We start from the raw sequence: 21,275 nt of genomic DNA on the forward strand, positions 1-21,275 counted from the left end.
AGTTTCTAAATAAGGCAAAAAGGTGGGCAATGCGTGCTTTCAATATCACGAGGGGCCACTGGCACAACCAAGGATTATTTATTTGAGTGGACATTTAAAAAAATATATGTTTTTATTGATTTCAGAGAGGAAGGGAGGAGGAGAGAGAGATAGAAACATCAGTGATGACAGAGAATCATTGATTGGCTGCCTCCTGCATGCCCCACACTGGGGATAAAGCCCACAACCCGGGCCTGTGCCCAGACCCGAAATGGAACCGTGACCTCCTGGTCCCTAGGTCAGTGCTCAACTACTGAGCCACACTGGCTGGGCTATCTTTTGGTTTTTTTCTTCTACTTTTTTTGGGAGGTCATTTCATTACCCTTGTTTTGACTTTTTTTTTTTATTGATTCTTTTTAAATATATTTTATTGATTTTTTTACAGAGAGGAAGGGAGAGAGAGAAAGAGTTAGAAACATTGATGAGAGAGAAACATCGATCAGCTGCCTCCTGCACATCCCCCACTGGGGATGTGCCCGCAACCCAGGTACATGCCCTTGATCGGAATCGAACCTGGGACCCTTCAGTCCGCAGGCCGAAGCTCTATCCACTGAGCAAACCGGTTTTGGTCTTGTTTTGACATTTTGATTTATAGGCCTGTGACCTTATTTATTTTGTATCTCTCTTGCTTTCTAATAAATACATGTAAGGCTAATTGTTATTCTCTGTGTATTCCCTAGACAACATCCCATATATAGTTTATTTATTATTGTTTATTTCCAAACAGTCTGTAATTTTATTTTATTAATTAAATCTTTATTGTTGGAAGTATTACATATGTCCCCTTTTCCCTCCCCATGGACCCCCTCCAGGCCACCCCGCCCCCTACCCCAGGCTTTCAGCACCCTATTTTTTAAAATATATCTTACTGATTTTTTACAGAGAGGAAGGGAGAGGGATAGAGAGTTAGAAACATCGATGAGAGAGAAGCATCGATCAGCTGCCTCCTGCACACTCCCTACTGGGGATGTGCCTGCAACCAAGGTACATGCCCTTGACTGGAATCAAACCTGGGACCCCTCAGTCCCCAGGCCAACGCTCTATCCAGTGAGCCAAACCAGTCAGGGAGCACCCTATTTTTTGTGTCCATGGGTTATGCATATATGCGTACAAGCTCTTTGGTTGATCACTTTCCACCCACCCACCCTCCCCCACCTTCCCTCAGATTTCAAAGTCTGTTCTATGCTTCTTTGTTTCTGGATCTATTTTCTTAATCAGTTTATTTTGTTCATTAGATTCCACATATGAGTGAGGTCATGTGATACTTGTCTTTCTCTGACTGGCTTATTTCGCTTAGCACAGTGGTCGGCAAACTCATTAGTCAACAGAGCCAAATATCAACAGTACAACGATTGAAATTTCTTTTGAGAGCCAAATTTTTATTTTTTATTTATTTTTATTTTTATTTTTTAAAATATATTTTATTGATTTTTTACAGAGAGGAAGGGAGAGAGATAGAGAGCTAGAAACATCGATCAGCTGCCTCCTGCACATCTCCTACTGGGGATGTGCCCACAACCCAGGTACATGCCCTTGACCGGAATCGAACCCGGGACCCTTCAGTCCGCAGGCCAATGCTCTATCCACTGAGCCAAACTGGTTTTGGCCAAATTTTTAAAACTTAAACTGTATAGGTAGGTACATTGTTATTAGCTTAATTAGGGTACTCCTAAGCTGGCCTTTGCTAAAAACGTCCTCAATCTGATTGAGGTACATTCGCTGAGGTAGACCCCTTCCAACTCTCCCATCCTCAACTCCTGCTGAATCGCGCGTGCCTCCCCCTGCCGCTGCACACCCGCGGCCCGCCTGCACCACGTCTCCTGTCGCCTGACCGATCGACACCCCCCACTTTTAACGCCAGTTCTTCAAAATAGACTCCCCGGAGTCACTGTACCGGTACATGTGAAATGTCTGGAAATAAATGGGTTTTCCCGTGCCTCCGATACTCCTGAATATTTTTTCCGGTCGCCTGGTAAATTCTGTAACACTCCTTTCTCTTGGATTTTTTGGAATAGTTTGAGGGGTATAGTTAGTTCTTTGAATGTTTGGTAAAACTCCCCTGTGAAGCCATCCAGACCAGAGCTTTTGTTTGCTGGGAGTTTTGTGTCTGTGTTTTTTTTAATCCTTACTTGAGGATATTTCTCCATTGATTTTTAGAGAGGGTGGAAATGATAGGGAAAGACAGAGAGAAGCACATCGTTTGGTTGCCTCCTCCATGTGCCCTGACCAGGGCCTGGGCTGGGGAGGAGCCTGCAACTGAGGTATGTGTACTTGACCGGAATCGAACCCGGGACCCTTCAGTCCGCAGGCCGACGCTCTATTCACTGAGCTAAATTGGCTAGGGCTGGGAGTTTTTTTTATTACTACTTCTATTTTCTTAGTTGTTATTGGCCTATTCAAGTTTTCTGATTCTTCCTGATTCAGTTTTGGAAGATTGTATTTTTCTAGGAATTTGTCCATTTCATGCACATTGTCCATCTTGTTGGCATATAGTTATTTGTAGTATTTTTCTTACAATCCTTTGTATTTCTGTGATGTGAGTTGTTACTTCTCTGCTTTGGTTCCTGATTTTATTTATTTGTGTCATTCTCTGTTTCTTGATGAGTCTGGCTAACAGTTCATCAATCTTGTTCATCTTTTCAAAGAACCAGCTCTTGGCTTCATTGACTTTTTGTCTTGTTTTTTAAATCTCTATGTCATTTATTTCTGCTCTAATCTTTATTATTTCCATCCTTCTATTTACTTTGGGCTTTTCTTGTTATCTTTCTAATTCTTTAAGTTGTAGGGTTAAATAGTTTGTTATTAATTTTTCTTGTTTTTCTGAGGTAGGCCTGTTGTGCTATAAACTTCCCCTCTTAGGACTGTGTTTGCTGTGTCCCATAGATGATCGGTTGCTGTGTGTTCATTTTCATTTTTTTTCCAAGAAGTTTTTTCTTTCTTTCTTGATCTCATTGGTAACCCATTCATTGTTTAAAAACATGTTATTAGCCTCCATGTTTTTGAATGTTTTTGAGTGTTTTTACTGTAGTTTTCTAATTTCATTCCATTGTGATCTGAGAAGATGGTTGATATAATTTCAATTGTCTTGAACTTGTAGAGACTTGTTTTGTATCCTAACATGTGGTCTATCTTTGTGAATGACCCATGTGCACTTGAGAAGAATGGTATATTCTGAAGCTTTGGGGTGAAATGTTCTATAAATGTCAATTAAATCCATCTGGTCCAGTGTGTCATTTAGGGTCACTGTTAATTTTTTGTCTGAAAGATCTATCCTGTGAAGTCATCAGGGTGTTAAAGTCCCCTACTATGACTATTGTTGATCTCTCCATTAAAGTCCTCTAGAAGTTTTTTCTAAATATATATATTTAGGTGCTCTTATTTTGGGTGCATATATGTTTACCAGAGTTATATCCTCTTGTTGGATCAATCCCTTTAGTATTATGTAGTGGCCTTTGTTATCTCTTGTGATGGCCTTTATTTTGAAGTCTATTTTATCAGATATAACGATTGCTACCCTAGATTTTTTTTTTGTTTGTTTCTATTTGCATGGAAACTTTATCCCCATCTCTTCACTCTAATCCTGTGTGAGTCTTTTGTCCTGAAGTGGGTCTTTTGTAGACAGCATATAATTCAGTCATGTTTTTGTATCCATTCAGCTACCCTATGTCTTTTGATTGGACCATTTAATCCATTTACATTTAAGGTTATTATTGACTAGTGGCCCAGTGCATGAATTTGTGCACATTGAAAGGAAATTAGTTAGAAGAAATATTTTAATATTGCTATTCACCTTATCTCTATAATAGAAGTGTCAACCAAATTCACAATCGACAATGACAGATGGAAACACACGTGTGTGATTGGCGCCAGTGAGAGCTTTATATGTATCGCCCATGTGCGAGTCAACTTAGCCATATATATATATATATATATATATATATATATATATAATAAACTTGCTTAATTAGACCTGCTTTCTGATTTAGCTAAACTTTTTCCAGCCCAGTAGAGCCACCCCAACTTCTCTTTCAGGTAATTGTCAGCAATACAGCAGTAAATATCAACATGAAGCATATTATTATTGTAGATCACGCAGGGAAAACAAAGGGTAAAATATTTAACTGCATCAGTGTTTGACTATATTCTGCACAGTAAGAAAACCTGAAATCATTTTCAAGGTCCATCATTTCTTACTTCTTTTCAGTTGGGTCAAGTTTCTAAGCTTTCTAAATCTTCGTTTTCCAGCTAATGAAAAGAAAATAGGATTCCACCAAGTCTCCTATCTACCTACTCCAGGACTTCTGTGAGGATCAAATGAGATGAGGCACATGAAAACGCTTCACAGACATTTGGTTAAACTGTAAAATGTTTGCACCTGGCTATAAAGTAAGTTGTGTTCCTGGGCTGAAGAAACTGCAAGGAGGCTAGTTGCTAGGGAGAGGAAGCTGGGCATTGCTACGTGACGTCATTACCCAGTGCCCACAGTGACCATTTCCGGGCTGGGCTGGGCTGTGGGACGCATTTTGTGGCATGGGGTCTTGGCAGCGTCAGCTGAGATTTGGTGGGCTGTCATTCCGGGGTGGTGGCAGGACCTGTGTCCCACTTGGGGGAAGCCAAGTGTTGCTTTGTGGGCGCCAGGTCCATGGTGCTGTTTCTCTGTAAATGGCCAGTACACATTAGAGCAGCTCCTGTGGTAAGCGTCTGCCCCCTGGTGGTCAGTGTGTGTCATAGTGACTGGTTGGATGGTTGGACACTTAGCAAGTTAGCCTTTTATATATATACTAGAGGCCCGGTGCGCAAAAATTTGTGCACTCGGGGGGAATGGGGGGTCCCTCAGCCCGGCCTGTGCCCTCTCGCAGTCTGGGACCCCTGGGGAGATAACGACCTGCTGGCTTAGGCCTGCTCCCGGGTGGCACAGGGCAGGCCCAATCCCTAGGTGTAGCCCCCGGTCGGGCTCAGAGCAGGGCTGATTGGGGAGTTGGGGCGCACCCCTGTCATGCACAGAGCAGGGCAGATCGGGAGGTTGCAATGCCACCCTCAGTCACGCTCAAGGTAGGGCCGATTGGGGGGTTGGGGCACCACCACCTGTCACACTCAAGGCAGGATCGATGGGCAGGTTGCGGCACCACCCCCTGTCACGCACAGAGCAGGGCCAATCAGGGGGTTGGGGCGCTGCCCCCTGTCACTCACAGAGCAGGGCCCATCAGGGGGGTTGGGGCTCCGTACCCTGTCACACACAGAGCAGGGTCAATCAGGGGGTTGGGGAGCTCCCCCCTGTCACGTACAGAGCAGGGCCGATCAGGGGGTTGGGGAGCTCCCCCCTGTCACTCACAGAGTAGGGCCGATAGGGGAGTTGGGGCACCGCCCCCTGTCACACACAGAGCAGGGCCGATTAGGGGGTTGGGGCGCTGCCACTGTCACACTCAGGGCAGGGCCAACGGGGTGGTTATGGCTCTACCCTGTCACACACAGAGCAGGGCCTGTTGGGGGTGGGGGGGGTTGGGGCACCGCACCCTGTCACACACAGAGCTGGGCCGATCAGGGGGTTGGGGCACTGCACCTGTCACACACAGAGCCGCAGGGCAATCAGGGGGTTGGGGAGCTCCCCCCTATCAGGCACAGAGCAGGGCTAATCAGGGGGTTTGGGCGCCTTCCCCTGTCATGAACAGAGCAGGGTGGATAGGGAGGTTGTGGCTCCTCCCCCTGTCACACACAGAGCCGCAGAGCGATCAGGGGGTTTGGGCGCTGCCCCCTGTCACGCTGATCCGGTGCTGGGAGGCATATTACCCTTTTACTATATAGATAGAGGCCTGGTGCATGGGTGGGGGCCGGCTGGTTTGCCCTGAAGGGTGTCCTGGATCAGGGTGGGGGTCCCCACTGGGGTGCCTGGCCAGCCTGGGTGAGGGGATGATGACTGTTTGCAGCTGGTCATACACCCTTCAGGGTGGCGGTCCGCTTGTGTGCCTGGCCAGCCTGGGTGAGGGGATGATGGCTATTTGCAGCTGGTCACACACCCTTCAGGTTGGGAGTCCCCACTGGGGTGCCTGGCCAGTCTGGGTGAGGGGCTGAGGGCTGTTTTCAGGCTGGCGGGTGACTGAAGCTCCCAACCGCTCCTTTTTTTCTTTTTCTTTTATTCTGGGCCAGCTTTAGCTCTGAGGCTCCAGCTCTTAGGCCTCCGCTGCTGAAAGCAGGTTTCTGGCCTTTGTTTACCTTCTGTATTTGAAACAATGTTGCGATCCTGCTGGCTGAAGCCCGGTGACTAAAGCAGGTTTCTGGGGTTTTGTTTAGCTTCTATAATTGTAATATAGTTGCTCAGAGTTGCAGCTCAGAGGCCGGCAGCGGCAGGCGGGGAATGTTGGAGTCCTCCATCGCTGAAGCAAGCAAGCCTCATGTTAGTTTCAAGCTGCCTGGCTACTGGCCGCCATCTTGGCTGGCAGTTAATTTGCATATTGCCCTGATTAGCCAATGGGAAGGGTAGCGGTCATATGCCAATTACCATATTTCTCTTTTATTAGATAGGATGGCCACTTATTTGTTTATTGTCTGCCCCCCCCCCGCGAAAACGAGAAGCTTCGTTGGTAGCTCCTCCGCGCCCCCCAGCACACGCCACCTGGCCGGCGCTAAATAAATAACCCGCCCTCCCAGGCACCGAACGTGGTGGGGGTACCATCGAGTCAGTCCTCCAGCCTCCCAGAGAGGACTCGGAAGTGCCCCGAGCCGCACGGTGCTTCCGGCGGGGCGTCTGCGCTTTTGTCCCGCTGGCGGCGGACTCCCGCGGCGCGGCCTCAGCCTGTACGTGAGTACGCGGCCGCCCCGCTTCCGCCCGGCCCTCCCCGATCCGCGGCCCCCTTCGGGCGGCCCCGGCTGCCCCTCTCGGGGCGGAAGCGTGCCCCGTCCCCATCCTCCCCGGGAGGCGCCCCAGCGGGAGGGGCGGGAGGGAGGACCGCGGGCGGCGAGGCGCGTGGGGCGCCCCTGGAACACGCCGGACTCCCCGAGGGCGCCAGCGCCGGCCTTCGAACGGCCAGGGCCGGTGGGCTGCCCCGCGGCCAGAGAAACGCCCCGCTCTCGTGTTTCTCAAGTCTTCCCTGCCCTCGGCGGGAGGGGAGCCGTGGAAATGAGCGACGAGCCGTTCCGGGCCCCCCCTCCCTGCACCCCCCCGTGTCCCCTGGCGGTTAGGTTTGGCGGGGGGACTGGAGCGTGAAAGCGAGCCTGAGAGGGGCCCCTGGGGGCGGTCAGATGCGCCCCCCCCCCTTTTTCCTTGGATGGAGGCAGGTGTAAGGCTCCAGGTTCGGGGCAGGTGGAGCTGAGGGAGGTGCTCCCTTCCCTCTTCCTGGGGGAGCGCCACCTGCATGCAGACCGGGGTGCCCAGGGGCGGGGCCTGTCGCGCGGGCTCCGCCCAGGAGGAGTGGACGTGGGAGAAGGGCAAGGGGCCCCCGCGGCGAGGAGGGAAGGTGCAGGGGCGCCAGGCTGCGGGTGCGGCTTTGAGATGTTCGGACTACCCCGCCAGTAGGCGTGTTTTCTTTTTGAAAAACACAAGGGTTTGTGGTGTGTGTGTGTGTTTTAATGTTTAAATATGTAGTATATCCACATGGTTCATATCTTTTAGATATAAAAAGTTATCGGCGAGCCCTAGCCGGTTTGCTCAGTGGATAGAGCGTCGGCCTGCGGACTGAAGGGTCCCAGGTTCGATTCCGGTCAAGGGCATGTACCTTGGTTGCGGACACATCCCCAGTAGGGAGTGTGCAGAAGGCGGCTGATCGATGTTTCTAACTCTCTATTCCCCTCTGTGAAACATCAATAAGATATATTTTTATTTTTATTTATTTTTTTTAAAATATATTTTATTGATTTTTTACAGAGAGGAAGGGAGAGAGATAGTTAGAAACATCGATGAGAGAGAAACATCGATCAGCTGCCTCCTGCACATCTCCTACTGGGGATGTGCCCGCAACCCAGGTACATGCCCTTGACCGGAATCGAACCTGGGACCTTTCAGTCCACAGGCCGACGCTCTATCCACTGAGCCAAACCGGTTTCAGCAATAATAAGATATATTTTTTAAAAAAGTTATCTGCGAAAAGGTTTCCTCCCGTGCAGCCATTTTCCTAGGCCCAACCTCATTAAACAGTCACATGTAACTTATTTGAATGTATCCTTCTAGGGTTTCTTTGTGCAGATACCTGCACACGTGCATGCAGTTAGTTCCCCTTTCTCTCCACACGGGTGGAAGGTCGCTCTTAAAAGTTCTGCCCCTTTGCCCACTCAATCTATCTTAGAGATCATCAGAACACAAAGAGCTTTTTCTTTTTAAAATATATTTTATTGAATTTTTACAGAGAGGAAGGGAGAGGGATAGAGAGAAACATTGATGAGAGAGAAACATCCATCAGCTGCCTCCTGCACACCCCGTACTGGGGATGTGCCTGCAACCAAGGTACATGCCCTTGGCCAGAATCGAACCCAGGACCCTTCAGTCTGCATGCGGACACTATCCACTGAGCCGAACTGGCCAAGGCTTTTTTTTTTTTTTTTTTTTTTTTTACAGTGCTATAGTGCTGTGGAATTGGATAGCCATGTTTTGGATGTTCTATAATTTCTTTGGATCTAGTCAGGGACATTGTTTCCCCCCCAACTTTTGTTGCCTCATGATGGCGCATTCAGTGACATACTATGGCATATCTGATCAAGGGTTTTTAAAGAAGTGATTAAGCAATCATAAAATGATTTTTGTTTTTCATCATTTAAGCCAGTTATTGGTCGATTGTTAAGTACACCAAATCATTATTATAGCACATGTAGTGTTTAAAAAACAACCACCACCAAGCAGTTTTCCCTCCTAGACTTGTGTTTGTGAGGTTTAGTCTGACAGTAGCCTAATAAACTAATTCTGTAAATGACTCTCTTCAGGTCAAGTCTTTGCTCTCTTAGCTTCATAAAATCTCTCAGCCTCTCTTTCAGAACTTCCTTTGCTTAACTTATTCCCAAGAATGACTAGATTTCTTCTCCACTACCAGGTATGAGAATGTTCTATTTCATGTTTTACTTTGAGGAAAACTTGTCTTGAATCCTTATGTCCACTTTTAAGTAATAGAACCAACTCATGTTAACCATTTACTGTTCTGATATTCATAAACTACAAATGCAGTAATAACTAAAGCACAAACTATATTTTTCTCTTACCCTCTGCATATCACTTCTCACTCACTCCTTAGTCCCAGGTTTTATTTATCCAATTCTCCCACTTCCTACGTATTCTCTTCTGGGTATACATTTTGTACTCACATTCCCTCTGGTTTTCTCTTTCCTTTCTGAAGAAAGAAGAGCTGGCTTGGTCATCTCCAAGTCAAAATACACTACCTAAGATACAGAATCCAGATGTGACACTTGGTGGTCGATTGACCTGGGAAATATGGTTGGTACTGTGGAAATCAGATTAGCTGCTGGCACGTTGCACCTGTAGCTTGCTGCAGGAAGTGGCTAATAGGCCGCAGTTTACACCAGAGGGAGCCATAGTTGCTCTCTGGTGAGTTGGCTAGGCTCTTGAGAAGTGGCTCCTGACTCTGGGGCAGGGATGGCAAGAATGTAGGGCAGGTTCATGCTGTCTGCACGAGCTTCTCTAAGCATTGGTGGTAGAAATGAATGAACAAGTACAGGGTGCCCAGAGGTCATGGGTCATGACCCATGATTGGATTATAATCCCTCAGACATTAGGACTCCGTTCTCTGTCTCCTTACTCCGTTCTCCCATTGCAACTAGTATGAGTGATCTCTTAATTTTTTTATTATGAAAAAATTTAAACATGCAGGATGGTAGAATAGTACAATGAGCTGCATATACTCATAGCTCAGATGCAACAGTTGTCAGGATTCTGCTACATTTGTTTCATCTTTTTTTATTTATTGAAATATTTTAAAAGAATTTATAGACATAATACCATTTTACCCTACCATGCTTCAGTCCACCAAAAAAAAAAAAAAAAGACATTTTTAAAAACAAAATGCCATTATCACACCATCTTAAATTAACTCTGATTCCTTACAGGTTGTCAAACTGCTGTGCCTGTGGTCTGTTTTTATATGGCCTGCAAGCTAAGGATGGTTTTTACATTTTTAAAGGGATATTAAGCCCTAGCTGGTTTGGCTCAGTGAATAGAGCATCGGCCTGCAGACTGAAGAGTGGCGGGTTTGATTCTGGTCAAGGGCACATGCCCGGGGTGTGGGCTTGATCCCCAGTGGGGAGCATACAGGAGGCAGCCGATCAACAATTCTCATTGATGTTTCTCTCTCTCTCTCTCTCTCTCTCTCTCTCTCTCTCTCTCTCTCCCCCTCCCTCCCTCTCTTTCCCTCCCTCCCTCTCCCTCCCTCTCCCTCCCTCTCCCTTCCTCTTTAAAATCAATACAAAAATATATTTATATATATTTTTTAAAAGGATATTAAGAAGCAAATAAAAAAATAAATGACAGCCCTGGCCAGTGCGGCTCAGTGATTTGAAAGTTGGCCCGCACATCAAAGTGTCGTGGGTTTGATTCCTGGTCAAGGGCATGTACCTGGGTTGCAGGTTCGTCCCCAGCCCCAGTCGAGGCGCAATCAGGAGGCAACCAATTGATGTATCTATCTCATCCATGTTCCTCTCACTCTTCCTCCCTCCCACTCTCCTCCCCACTCTTTCTGAAAAAATATTGTCAGGTATGAAGATTAAATAAATAAATAAATACATGACAGAATCAAATGTGGCCCACAAAATCTAAATATTTTCTATCAGGTCCTTTATGGAAAAGTTTACCAACTGCTGATTTAATGGAGTAAGTGATTGTCCAACATGCATATCTGAGTTTGCTACTTCTTTGCCTTAACTCCTCAGGATTGAGTCTGAACTCCTTAGTATGATGGGCAGACCGTGGGGCAGCCCTTGTTTTTGCCCACCTACCTATTTGTGCCTGTGCCCTCTGTTCCAGATGCCTGAGGGTGGTAAACACCACTCCCTTTGCTGGAACTATTCTTCCTGAAGCTCTTCTTAGTCCTTTAAACAGTTCCATCCCTTCTGCCTCCTCCCTCATCTGCTCTGTGTATGCCTCTGCCATTTTTATCATGTGTTAGTTATTTTTCTGCTAAACTCACCTAGTCTGCAAGCTCCTTGATGACAGGGCCTTGTTTTAGCCATCTTTGAGTCCCCAGGACTAGCCCAGTGCCTAGGGAAAAGCAGGATATAGATCATAATCTAAAAGTTCCTTGGGCAACACTTAGTCTCAAGAGAGAACATATTAGGTTACATCTTTAGTATTGTGTACAAGAATAATAATTTATTAAATTCTCTTCATTGCCTTTGCATTTTAATAGCTTAGTCCTTAGCTATAATAAAATACCATGTATTTGCCCTAGCAGGTTTGGCTCAGTGGATAGAGCATTGGCCACAGTGGACTGCAGGGTCCTGGGTTTGATTACGGTCAAGGGCACATGCCCAGGTTGCGGGCTCAATCCCCAATAGGGGGCATGTAGGAGGCAGCCGATCAATGATTCTCTCTCATCATTGATGTTTCTATCTCTCCCTCTCCTTTCCTCTCTGAAATCAATAAAAATATATTTAAAAAATACTGTGGATTTGGTGCCTTATAAACAACAGACATTTATTTCTCACAGTTCTGGAGGTTGGGAAGCCCAAGATCAGGGCATTAAGGCATCTCTGATGGAGTCAGTAGGCTTCCTCTGTAGCCTTACCTATTAGTAATCTTTCATCTGCTGTTTGCAAGATATTCAAGAGAGCCTGGACAACTCCCCAATTAGGGTGATGGGTGGCAGAAATGAATGTAATTAAATCAGTCATTTTCTGGGGGTCCTACCTATAAGAAGCATTAGAATTCCTTCAGTTTAACAAGTCTGAAGTTGAAATTGCCATAGCCAGTTTGGCTCAATGGGTAGAGCATTGGCTCACCCAGACTGAAGGGACCTGGGTTCTATTCCGGTCAAGGGCACGTTACCTTGGGTGCAGGCTCAATCCTCAGTCGGGGAGTGCATGTGGAGGCAGCCAATCAGTGTGTTTCTCTCACATTGATAATTCTCCCTCTCTTTTTGTCTCTCCCTCTCCCTTCCACTCTCTCTAAAAATCAATGGAAAAATATCCTCAGGTGAGAATTAACCAAAAATAAATAATTAAATAAATACATAAATAAATAAATTTTAAAAATTTAAAAACTATACAAAAAACTATGTATAGAATGTTTTTCTCCCCTTCCCCTTCTCCTCTATTCCACCCTCCCCACCCCTTAGAGGTGTAATGGGCTTTATTGTTTTCTGGCTGTTCTCATTATTGTAAAAAAAACAACAACAAACCAACAGATACGTGCTTGTTTTCTTATTTTTCTTAAACAAAACATTGACATATATGCTTTTTTACTGTTAGAGGCACCTCTCACTGACATTAGAGTTATCACCAGACAGCCCCTTCAGTCAGTGGGAGAAGGCTGTCCCCAACTTTGATCCTTTTCTCATATAAGTGAATTTATACAAGAGATCATTGCATTGTGAAAAGCCAGTTTATTAAGGCTGCACCTTTATTAAGAAGCAAAGCCAGCAAACCTATTCATCTGGCTCATGAAGTGCAGACGGGCTCTCAGCTCATCTGAAGAGCGAGTTGGGTGGGGGTCCAAGGTGTTACCTAGCCTCCTGTCTATAGGTCTCAGATTTCTACTGCTGAATATTTTGGTGCAGAGTAATTCTCAAGGCCCCTTTTCCTCTCTTGTGGCCTTCCCAGAATTCATGAGAAGCACCTGGCAACTTTATCTTGCCAAGCCTAAGACTGCTGGCTTTTCTGCTTTGAGAGTAAAATAGCCTCTTTTATTCCCTTCCCCTTTGTCCCTCCCTTTCTAATTATTTGTATTCTCTCATTAGGGAGGTTTTTAACCATTTGCCTTCAAGTGTCCTTGGCTGGGGAAGATAATGGCTTATTATTTACAAGCTGGCTGCAAATTGCCCACAGCATTTGGCCTTGTTTTACTTGACCTGTCTCAGTTTCCCTATTCCTCCTGCCCTGGAATCTTGTAACATCACTATACAATATATCCTTGAAATTGCTCCTTATTGGTCAATTATAAAGCTATTCCTTATTTTCTAGTACTCCGTTTTGTATTTGCACCATAGCTTATTTAACCACTCTTCTGTGTGTGGACATGTAGGTAGTTTCCCATATTTTGTAGTTACAAATAATCCTGCAATGAATAAGTCTATGCATATATACTTTTGTATTGTTGGAAGTGTATCTTCACTATAAATTCCTATTTGGGATTTTTGGATTGAAGTGTAAATGCATACATACTTACGTTTGAGATTGGCAAATTTCTCTCAACAGAGGTTATGCCAGTTTGTATTCCCAGTAATGTTTAAGAGTGTCTGTTTCCCTCACAGCCTCACAACTGAATAGATTGTCAAACTTTTGAATATTTGGTACAATTAGTATTTTAGTCTAATTATTTGTATTCTATTATTGAGTGAAATTAAAAACACATTTAAGGGCCATTTTAATATTTCTTTTGGTAAATTGTTTGGATCTTTTGCCATTTTTCTGTAGGATTTCTAGTCTATTTTTCTTCAGCTTTTGAAAATAGTTTATATGTTAAGGGTATTAGCCTTTACGTATGATGTATGTTGTAAATGTTTTCTTTCACGTCATTCATTTCTTGATTTTGCTTATGGTATTTGTTGTCGTTAATCCGCATCTGAGGATATTTTTCCATTGATTTTTAGAGAGAGTAGGAGGGAGGGAGAGAGAGAGAGAAACAAAGAAGTGAGAAAGACACATTGATTGATTGCCTCCTGCATGTGCCCTGACCAGGACCAGAGGTCGAGCCTGCAACCGAGGTACATGCCCTTGACCAGAACTGAACCCAGGACCTTTCTATCCATGGCTGACACCCTATCCACTGAGCCAAACCGGCTAGGGCTGTGGTATACTTTAATACCTAGTATGGCTAGTTCCCCTCAGGGCTCTTCCTTTTCTGTTTTTTCTCTGGCAATTTTTGTGTGTTTATTTTAGGGGATTTGGTTTTATGTCTGTAGGCCAAAAGGAACGGATAGAGCAGAGTCCCTGATGTATGTGGAAGCAGGATTCAGAGCACAGCTCAAAGATGTTGGTGCTGATGATTCTGGAATTTCACTGCTCACCCAGTGACATGGACTGTTCTGCCCAAAGTAAAAGAAATGGAGCAAGGAACTAGGCTGTGCCACCATTTCTCAGACACCTCTGAAGGTTTTTTACCTAACATCATGTGTCATTTTGTGAAGCTTTCTCAGCTGAACCACCTTTGGTTTACTGTCTGCTGAGGGATGTTTTTTCTTTAAATTATTTTAGTGATATTCTGAGTTCCTAGCTTCTTTTCCTTTTCTGTTAATTTTAATTGAGTTCATCATTACAGTCACATGAGCATAAGTTGGATCATAAGTGTCATTCTTTATACATGTCCACTTTTATTGCCTCTGCTTCCTCCTTATGTTTACATATAGAGTTTCTTAAGTAGGACTGACAGAAGTGCAGAGTACTGACCCAAGAGAGTCTGATACCCAGAGTAAGAGGAGAGATCCATATTTTAACTAAGTCTGATCACAAATGTTTAATTGTCTAAGGTTGGGGGATAAGGAACTTAGAAGTGTTTCTTAGGCATCAGTTTGTCAGTAGGTGGCTACTGATGGAGTGCCAGCTATGTGTAGAGTACCGTCACAGGGACAAAGTTACACTGTCTGGCTCCTAAACTTTGGAATTTACCTTTCCTGAGTCCTGTGCTTTATCTTCAGGCTCCAAATATGATCTAATGACCTGACCTCAAATAAATATCAAAATAGCTTAGTGAAGAGAGCATTTTCATATGTGATTAAAAAAATAAATAAATAAATATCAAAATAAGTAATAATAGCATATGGCACTTCACCAAGTGACAGACATTGTTCTCAACACTTTACATATGTTCTCATTTAATATTCACCAATGAGGACGCTGTGGTACAAAGAGGTTAAATAACTTTCTCAAAGACACACATCTAGGTATTTGAACCCAGGCGGAATGATTTTCTTTGCCTAATGGTTTGTGTTTTTGCTTTTGATTTTTGATATTCTCTGACTGTATTTAGCCTCTTCATAAAGTAGGAGTGAAAGTCTTTTGCCTGGCAGGCCAGAGTGTCCTCTTCCATGTAGAGTTCCTCCCTGGCTACCCTAACTGGCCATTTTACAGGGTCAGAGTTTTCCTTGGAGGGGAAGTCCAGGAGGCCAAACCAACAGGCTTGTTTTCTGTATCATCTCTAACGTGACTATCCTCATGATTTTATAACCACCTCCCTAATACTTCCACTTACCTATTTCTCCTCTTCTTTAGTTTTGCCTGTCTTCTGCTGATTATGCCTTTTTAACTTTTGTCTTATTAATCTGTCTCCTCTTTTTTAGAGATTTCTTCTACCCTCTATTTGTTTTTCCATGACTTGGTGTCATTTTTAAAAAACCGATCAATGTTGCCCCTGGTTCTGTACATCATTTCAACCCATTTTAAGTCACCCTCACCAGGGGTGGGGAAACTTTTTTCTGCCAAGTACCATTTGGATATTTATAACATCATTTGTGGGCCATACAGAATTATCAGCTTCAAAATTAGCTTGCTATATTTAGTCAAACATTGTATTAACTCACCCCTAATGCCTTGAGAGGGCCAGACCAAATGATTTCTGGGACTTACGTGGCCCATGGGCTGGACCATCCCCACTCCTATGCTAGAAAAGCTCTCTGTTTTATTTAAAATCCATGGCTCTAGCATTTCAACATTAGCCCTATAGCATCAGAAATTTTGGCATGTCCACCATTGTATCCCAGCAGTTAAAACACTTGAGTGAATGAGTGAATTTGGATGTAATTCTTCCAGTTTCTTCTAAACAAAGTGAATAAGTATTTTCATTTTCTTGGTTTAGTGTCACATTTCAAGACGAGAGGCACTGAGGATGAGGAATCAACTGAAAAGTGTGAAAATGTCGGAAATGCAGAATCTCTGTGGCTAAAAGTGGAAGGTCTTCACAAGGATCATATGCAGGAATCTAAGGTTGGTGAAACTTGTGATTGGGATAGCAAGGTAGAGAGCCAATTGGAAAAGCCTGAGGGAAAAAGAATGATGGAAGACAAAAGTGGCATCAGGGAAAAGATTGGAAAAGCCAAGAACACAGCAAATATAAAGACAGAACAGAAAGACAAGGCATCTGAGAAAAGCTTACATCTGAGCTCAAAGCATGTTACATACCAGACCATCCCTATAGAACAGAGAAGCAGTGAACAAGGCAAATGTGTGGAGAACATCAATGGAAATTCGCATCCCCATCTGAAGCAGGAAACCAGTGCTTTTAAGAAATCTCATAAATGTGATGAGTGTGGGAAATTCTTCAAATATAATTCCCGCCTTATTCAACATAAAATTATGCACACGGGGGAAAAACGCTATGAGTGCGAGGACTGTGGAGGGACTTTCCGGAGCAGTTCGAGCCTTCGAGTCCACAAGCGGATCCATACTGGGGAGAAGCCGTATAAGTGTGAGGAATGTGGGAAAGCCTACATGTCCTATTCCAGCCTTATAAACCATAAAAGCACCCATTCTGGGGAGAAGAACTGTAAATGTGATGAGTGTGGAAAATCTTTCAACTATAGCTCTGTTTTAGACCAGCATAAGAGGATCCACACTGGGGAGAAGCCCTATGAATGTGGCGAGTGTGGAAAAGCCTTCAGGAACAGCTCTGGTCTCAGAGTCCACAAAAGGATCCACACAGGGGAGAAGCCTTATGAATGCGATATCTGTGGGAAAACTTTTAGTAATAGCTCTGGCCTTAGGGTACACAAAAGGATCCACACAGGTGAAAAGCCCTATGAATGTGATGAGTGTGGGAAGGCCTTCATTACTTGCAGAACACTCCTAAACCATAAAAGCATCCATTTCGGAGATAAACCTTACAAATGTGATGAGTGTGAGAAATCGTTTAATTATAGCTCTCTCCTCATTCAGCATAAAGTCATCCACACTGGAGAAAAACCTTATGAATGTGATGAATGTGGGAAGGCCTTCAGGAATAGCTCAGGCCTTATTGTACATAAAAGAATCCACACGGGAGAGAAACCTTACAAGTGTGATGTCTGTGGCAAAGCGTTCAGCTATAGCTCAGGCCTTGCAGTCCATAAAAGCATTCACCCTGGGAAGAAAGCTCATGAATGTAAGGAGTGTGGAAAATCTTTCAGCTATAACTCACTTCTTCTTCAACATAAGACTATTCACACTGGAGAGAGACCTTATGTATGTGATGTGTGTGGCAAAACCTTCAGAAACAATTCAGGTCTCAAAGTCCACAGGAGGCTCCACACCGGGGAAAAACCATACAAGTGTGATGTGTGTGGGAAAGCCTATATCTCACGTTCTAGCCTTAAAAACCACAAAGGAATCCATCTTGGGGAGAAGCCCTATAAATGTAGCTATTGTGAGAAGTCTTTCAATTATAGCTCTGCCCTTGAACAACATAAAAGGATTCATACGAGGGAGAAACCTTTTGGGTGTGATGAGTGTGGAAAAGCCTTCAGAAATAATTCAGGTCTTAAAGTACATAAACGAATCCATACTGGGGAGAGACCTTACAAATGTGAAGAATGTGGGAAAGCCTACATCTCGCTCTCAAGCCTTATAAATCATAAAAGTGTACACCCTGGGGAAAAGCCCTATAAGTGTGAGGAGTGTGAAAAGGCCTTTATCACATACCGAACCCTTATAAACCACAAGAAAATTCATCTTGGGGAGAAGCCCTACAAATGTGATGTGTGTGAGAAATCTTTTAATTACACCTCACTCCTTTCTCAACACAAAAGGGTTCACACTAGAGAAAAACCCTATGAATGCGACAGGTGTGAGAAGGTCTTCAGAAACAACTCAAGCCTTAAGGTGCATAAAAGAATTCATACTGGGGAGAAACCCTATGAATGTGATGTGTGTGGAAAAGCCTACATCTCACACTCAAGCCTTATTAACCATAAAAGTACCCACCCTGGCAAGACACCTTATACATGTGATGAATGTGGAAAAGCTTTTTTCTCAAGCAGAACTCTTATAAGCCATAAAAGAGTTCATCTTGGGGAGAAACCCTTCAAATGTGTTGAGTGTGGGAAATCTTTCAGTTACAGCTCACTTCTTTCTCAACACAAGAGGATCCACACAGGGGAGAAGCCCTATGTATGTGATGGTTGTGGAAAGGCATTCCGGAACAGCTCAGGCCTCACAGTGCATAAAAGGATCCACACAGGCGAGAAACCCTATGGATGTGATGAGTGTGGGAAGGCCTACATCTCACACTCGAGTCTTATCAACCATAAAAGCATCCATCGTGGGCAGCAGCCCTATAATTGTGAGTGTGGGAAATCCTTTAATTATAGATCTGTTCTTGACCAACACAAAAGGATCCACACTGGGAAGAAGCCATTCAAGTGTAGTGAGTGTGGGAAGACTTTTAATATCAGATCAGATCTCACCAAGCATAAAGTAATCCATACAGGGGAGGAATCTTTAAATGTGCCAAATGTGGGAAGTTACAGTGGCACATCACAAAAGAGAACTCATGAGGGTGGGAATGTTCTGGATGGGACCAGAATGAGCTTGTCTCTGTAGGAGGCAAAGCTTACCGAGTCTCAAAGAACTCAAATGGAAGAACAATCCTGTGAATGTAAGAATATCTGAGGTCCTTGTTCATGGCTTATAATTTACATGGTATAAACAAAACCATGATCTTTTCTATGCTTCAGTCATAGCCAGCAAGGAAGCCTCCAATGTCAAGGTAGTTGAGCCCTATGTTTCATACTGGGGATAAAACCTATCAAAATGATAGAATGTTAAAATAAAACCTTCAAAATAAGCAGAAATTTCTGGAAAGACAAGGAAACATGAATGAGAAAAGGGTTTCAATTAGAAGTCACACAGTCACCATTAGAAAGTTCATATTTAGGTAAGTTCTGTGAATCTAAGTGTGGGACATTCAGGTATAGCTTTGAGTCCCAATTATAGGTTGGTCAGTGGGAAAATCCCAAGAAGGTCCTCCAAAAGGCAAATTCAGGGAGAGAGAGGCTTCAGGGAATATAAATTTATTTAACAGTGATCATGGGATAAAAAGTTAATATAATTGAATGGTTTGGGAAGGAGGTGATGACAAATTTTGGAATAAAATTTGAATTTTGTGGGGAAAGTAAAGAGTGTAAGATAAGAGAGAACCTCTTAAAAAAAAAAAGACAGGTTGATTAGATTATGCTATTATAATGTGATACACTAGTTGAGTGGGTGAAAGTTTTTTTTAAATTCAAATAAACCCCCCTAATGAATAATAAATGTGTAATGAGTGAAAACCTACAAATAAAAGGTTGTGCCATGGAGAGAAATACAGCACATTCAGGTACTAACAGGACACATCATTATGAATTTGCACAAAAAGAATTGATTCAGGGATTCCTATGAATAGGAATGCTGAGAAGGAGAGCATTTTATTGTAGAAATGAAAAAACTAAGTACCAATAATCAGGGCATAGGAAATTCATGCTTCTTAATCTTGTAAAATGATTGTGTTGGACTGTTATTGTAAAGCTTTTATGCACTACATATGTGTATTGTCTTTTGTAAAATATTATGAATATGTTGTTCAGGGCTTACTCTCTTGGCCATGAAGAGACTGATAATTGTGGCAAGGTAAGGTGGAACTCCAATAAAGAAATCCCTCAAAAGTAAACAGGCTGTGCCTGGACTTGAGATGGAGCAGTATGCAGGGAAAGCTGTTTGTGTCACATCTTTATGGGTACGTTATACCAGATACAAACCTCGGAGGGCAGCAGGGGCTCATCCCCCAGGGCTAGCAGCTCAGGTCTCGCTAGAAGTGAGGTGGTACCTCCACCAGGAGAAGTGCAACATGGATTGAACCTGACATACTGGTGCTGAATCATAACTCCTGGGAATGGGCAAGCTCTTAATGGTAGTCACCACAGAAACAGTTCTGTTAGGAACTGATAAAATTTAACAAAATATTAACTCTGTATAAAGCTGTTAACTAGGTAACTCAAAGGGTGAAATGAGAGTCTTCTGAGAGTTAAGTAACCTGTCCAAGAATAGTCTGAGTGGGGCCAGTCTGTAGAGGCTGAATTCCCTGTCAGGTCTCTGGTTCCAAAATTCACGCTTTTACAAGGGAAGAATCTCTTGTCAGATAGTGTCCCTGCTCTCTCTAGGACTTCGTGTATGTTGCCACAAAGTTTACATTCCTCTCTCTAGGAGTATAATTTTTTCACTTTGTCTATAAACCTTCATCAGTAAATTTAGACAGAGAGGGTAGAGATGGAACTAGGAAAGGGATAATATATTTCTGTCACTCAACTCCCACTTTGGAATGTCACTACCACATTTGCTCTGTCCTCCACATGCAGCACTGGCAAACATGATTCTCTCCATAGACTTGGGTTAATATATTCAGCAAATTCTTGTTGAGGATGTGCTAGGCACAGTCCACTGTCCTGGGCACTGGGCAGGAGGAGTAAATAAAGGATATATAAGAGAGAACGTCCATAAGCAAAGCTACCCCAATGGATGCTGAACTAAAATGCAGTGCTCAGAGGAAAGTGAGCATCATCATTGGTCGGGAAGAAGAGGTAACAGTGGTATTTGGGCCAGACAGTTTATTTTTTTATTAAGAGGGAGGATTGGGAAATGGGTTGGCCTGATGAAAGGCATCATCAGAAAAGCTCACACATCCTTCAGAGTGGCCAGTCTCTAGCAGGGCTTGCCCAGTGGACAGAAAGGAGGGAGGCCATGGAGTATCAATTTCAGGAGTCACCGGTTCATCTTCATTTACTGAAGGCTTTAGATGACTGGGTTACCTGAGGTTTCTGTGTAGCCAGGGCTGTCAGTGTGCCAGTGGCTTGAGGCCCCCATAATGCACTGCCTACTTTCAGGAGAGTCACCACTCAGATGGGAATTCTGAGAGCCCTTGCCTACTGAGCACTGGGACACATTACTACGAGAACCTCCATTGACTCATCCACAAGAAGTGGGTCCTGGGGCCTCTTGGTCTTGAGCCTATCTAAGGACAGATACATCAGCTCAGAATGATCCAGACAAGGAGGGGTCTTTGGGTCTCCACCTGTTCCAGGCAGACTGGTGCAGAGGTGGTTTGACTGCATCTGTTCAGACCCTCAGGACTTGAGCTGGTTTAGGGACCA

General features: G+C 44.0%; 1 protein-coding gene across 1 annotated transcript; it reads left to right on the forward strand.

Annotated features, from left to right (window-relative positions):
* The first annotated feature begins 6,799 nt into the window (after window positions 1-6,799).
* ZFP62 (ZFP62 zinc finger protein) lies at window positions 6,800-19,831 on the forward strand. The gene is made up of 2 exons (XM_081090627.1): window positions 6,800-6,831; window positions 15,977-19,831. The coding sequence occupies exon 2, from the start codon at window positions 16,090-16,092 to the stop codon at window positions 18,691-18,693; it is 2,604 nt and encodes an 867-aa protein (XP_080946753.1). The 5' UTR covers window positions 6,800-6,831; window positions 15,977-16,089; the 3' UTR covers window positions 18,694-19,831.
* Window positions 19,832-21,275: the final 1,444 nt, after the last annotated feature.

This window comes from Myotis nattereri (assembly GCF_964212035.1).
Source record: "Myotis nattereri genome assembly, chromosome: 5".
NCBI lineage: Eukaryota > Metazoa > Chordata > Mammalia > Chiroptera > Vespertilionidae > Myotis > Myotis nattereri.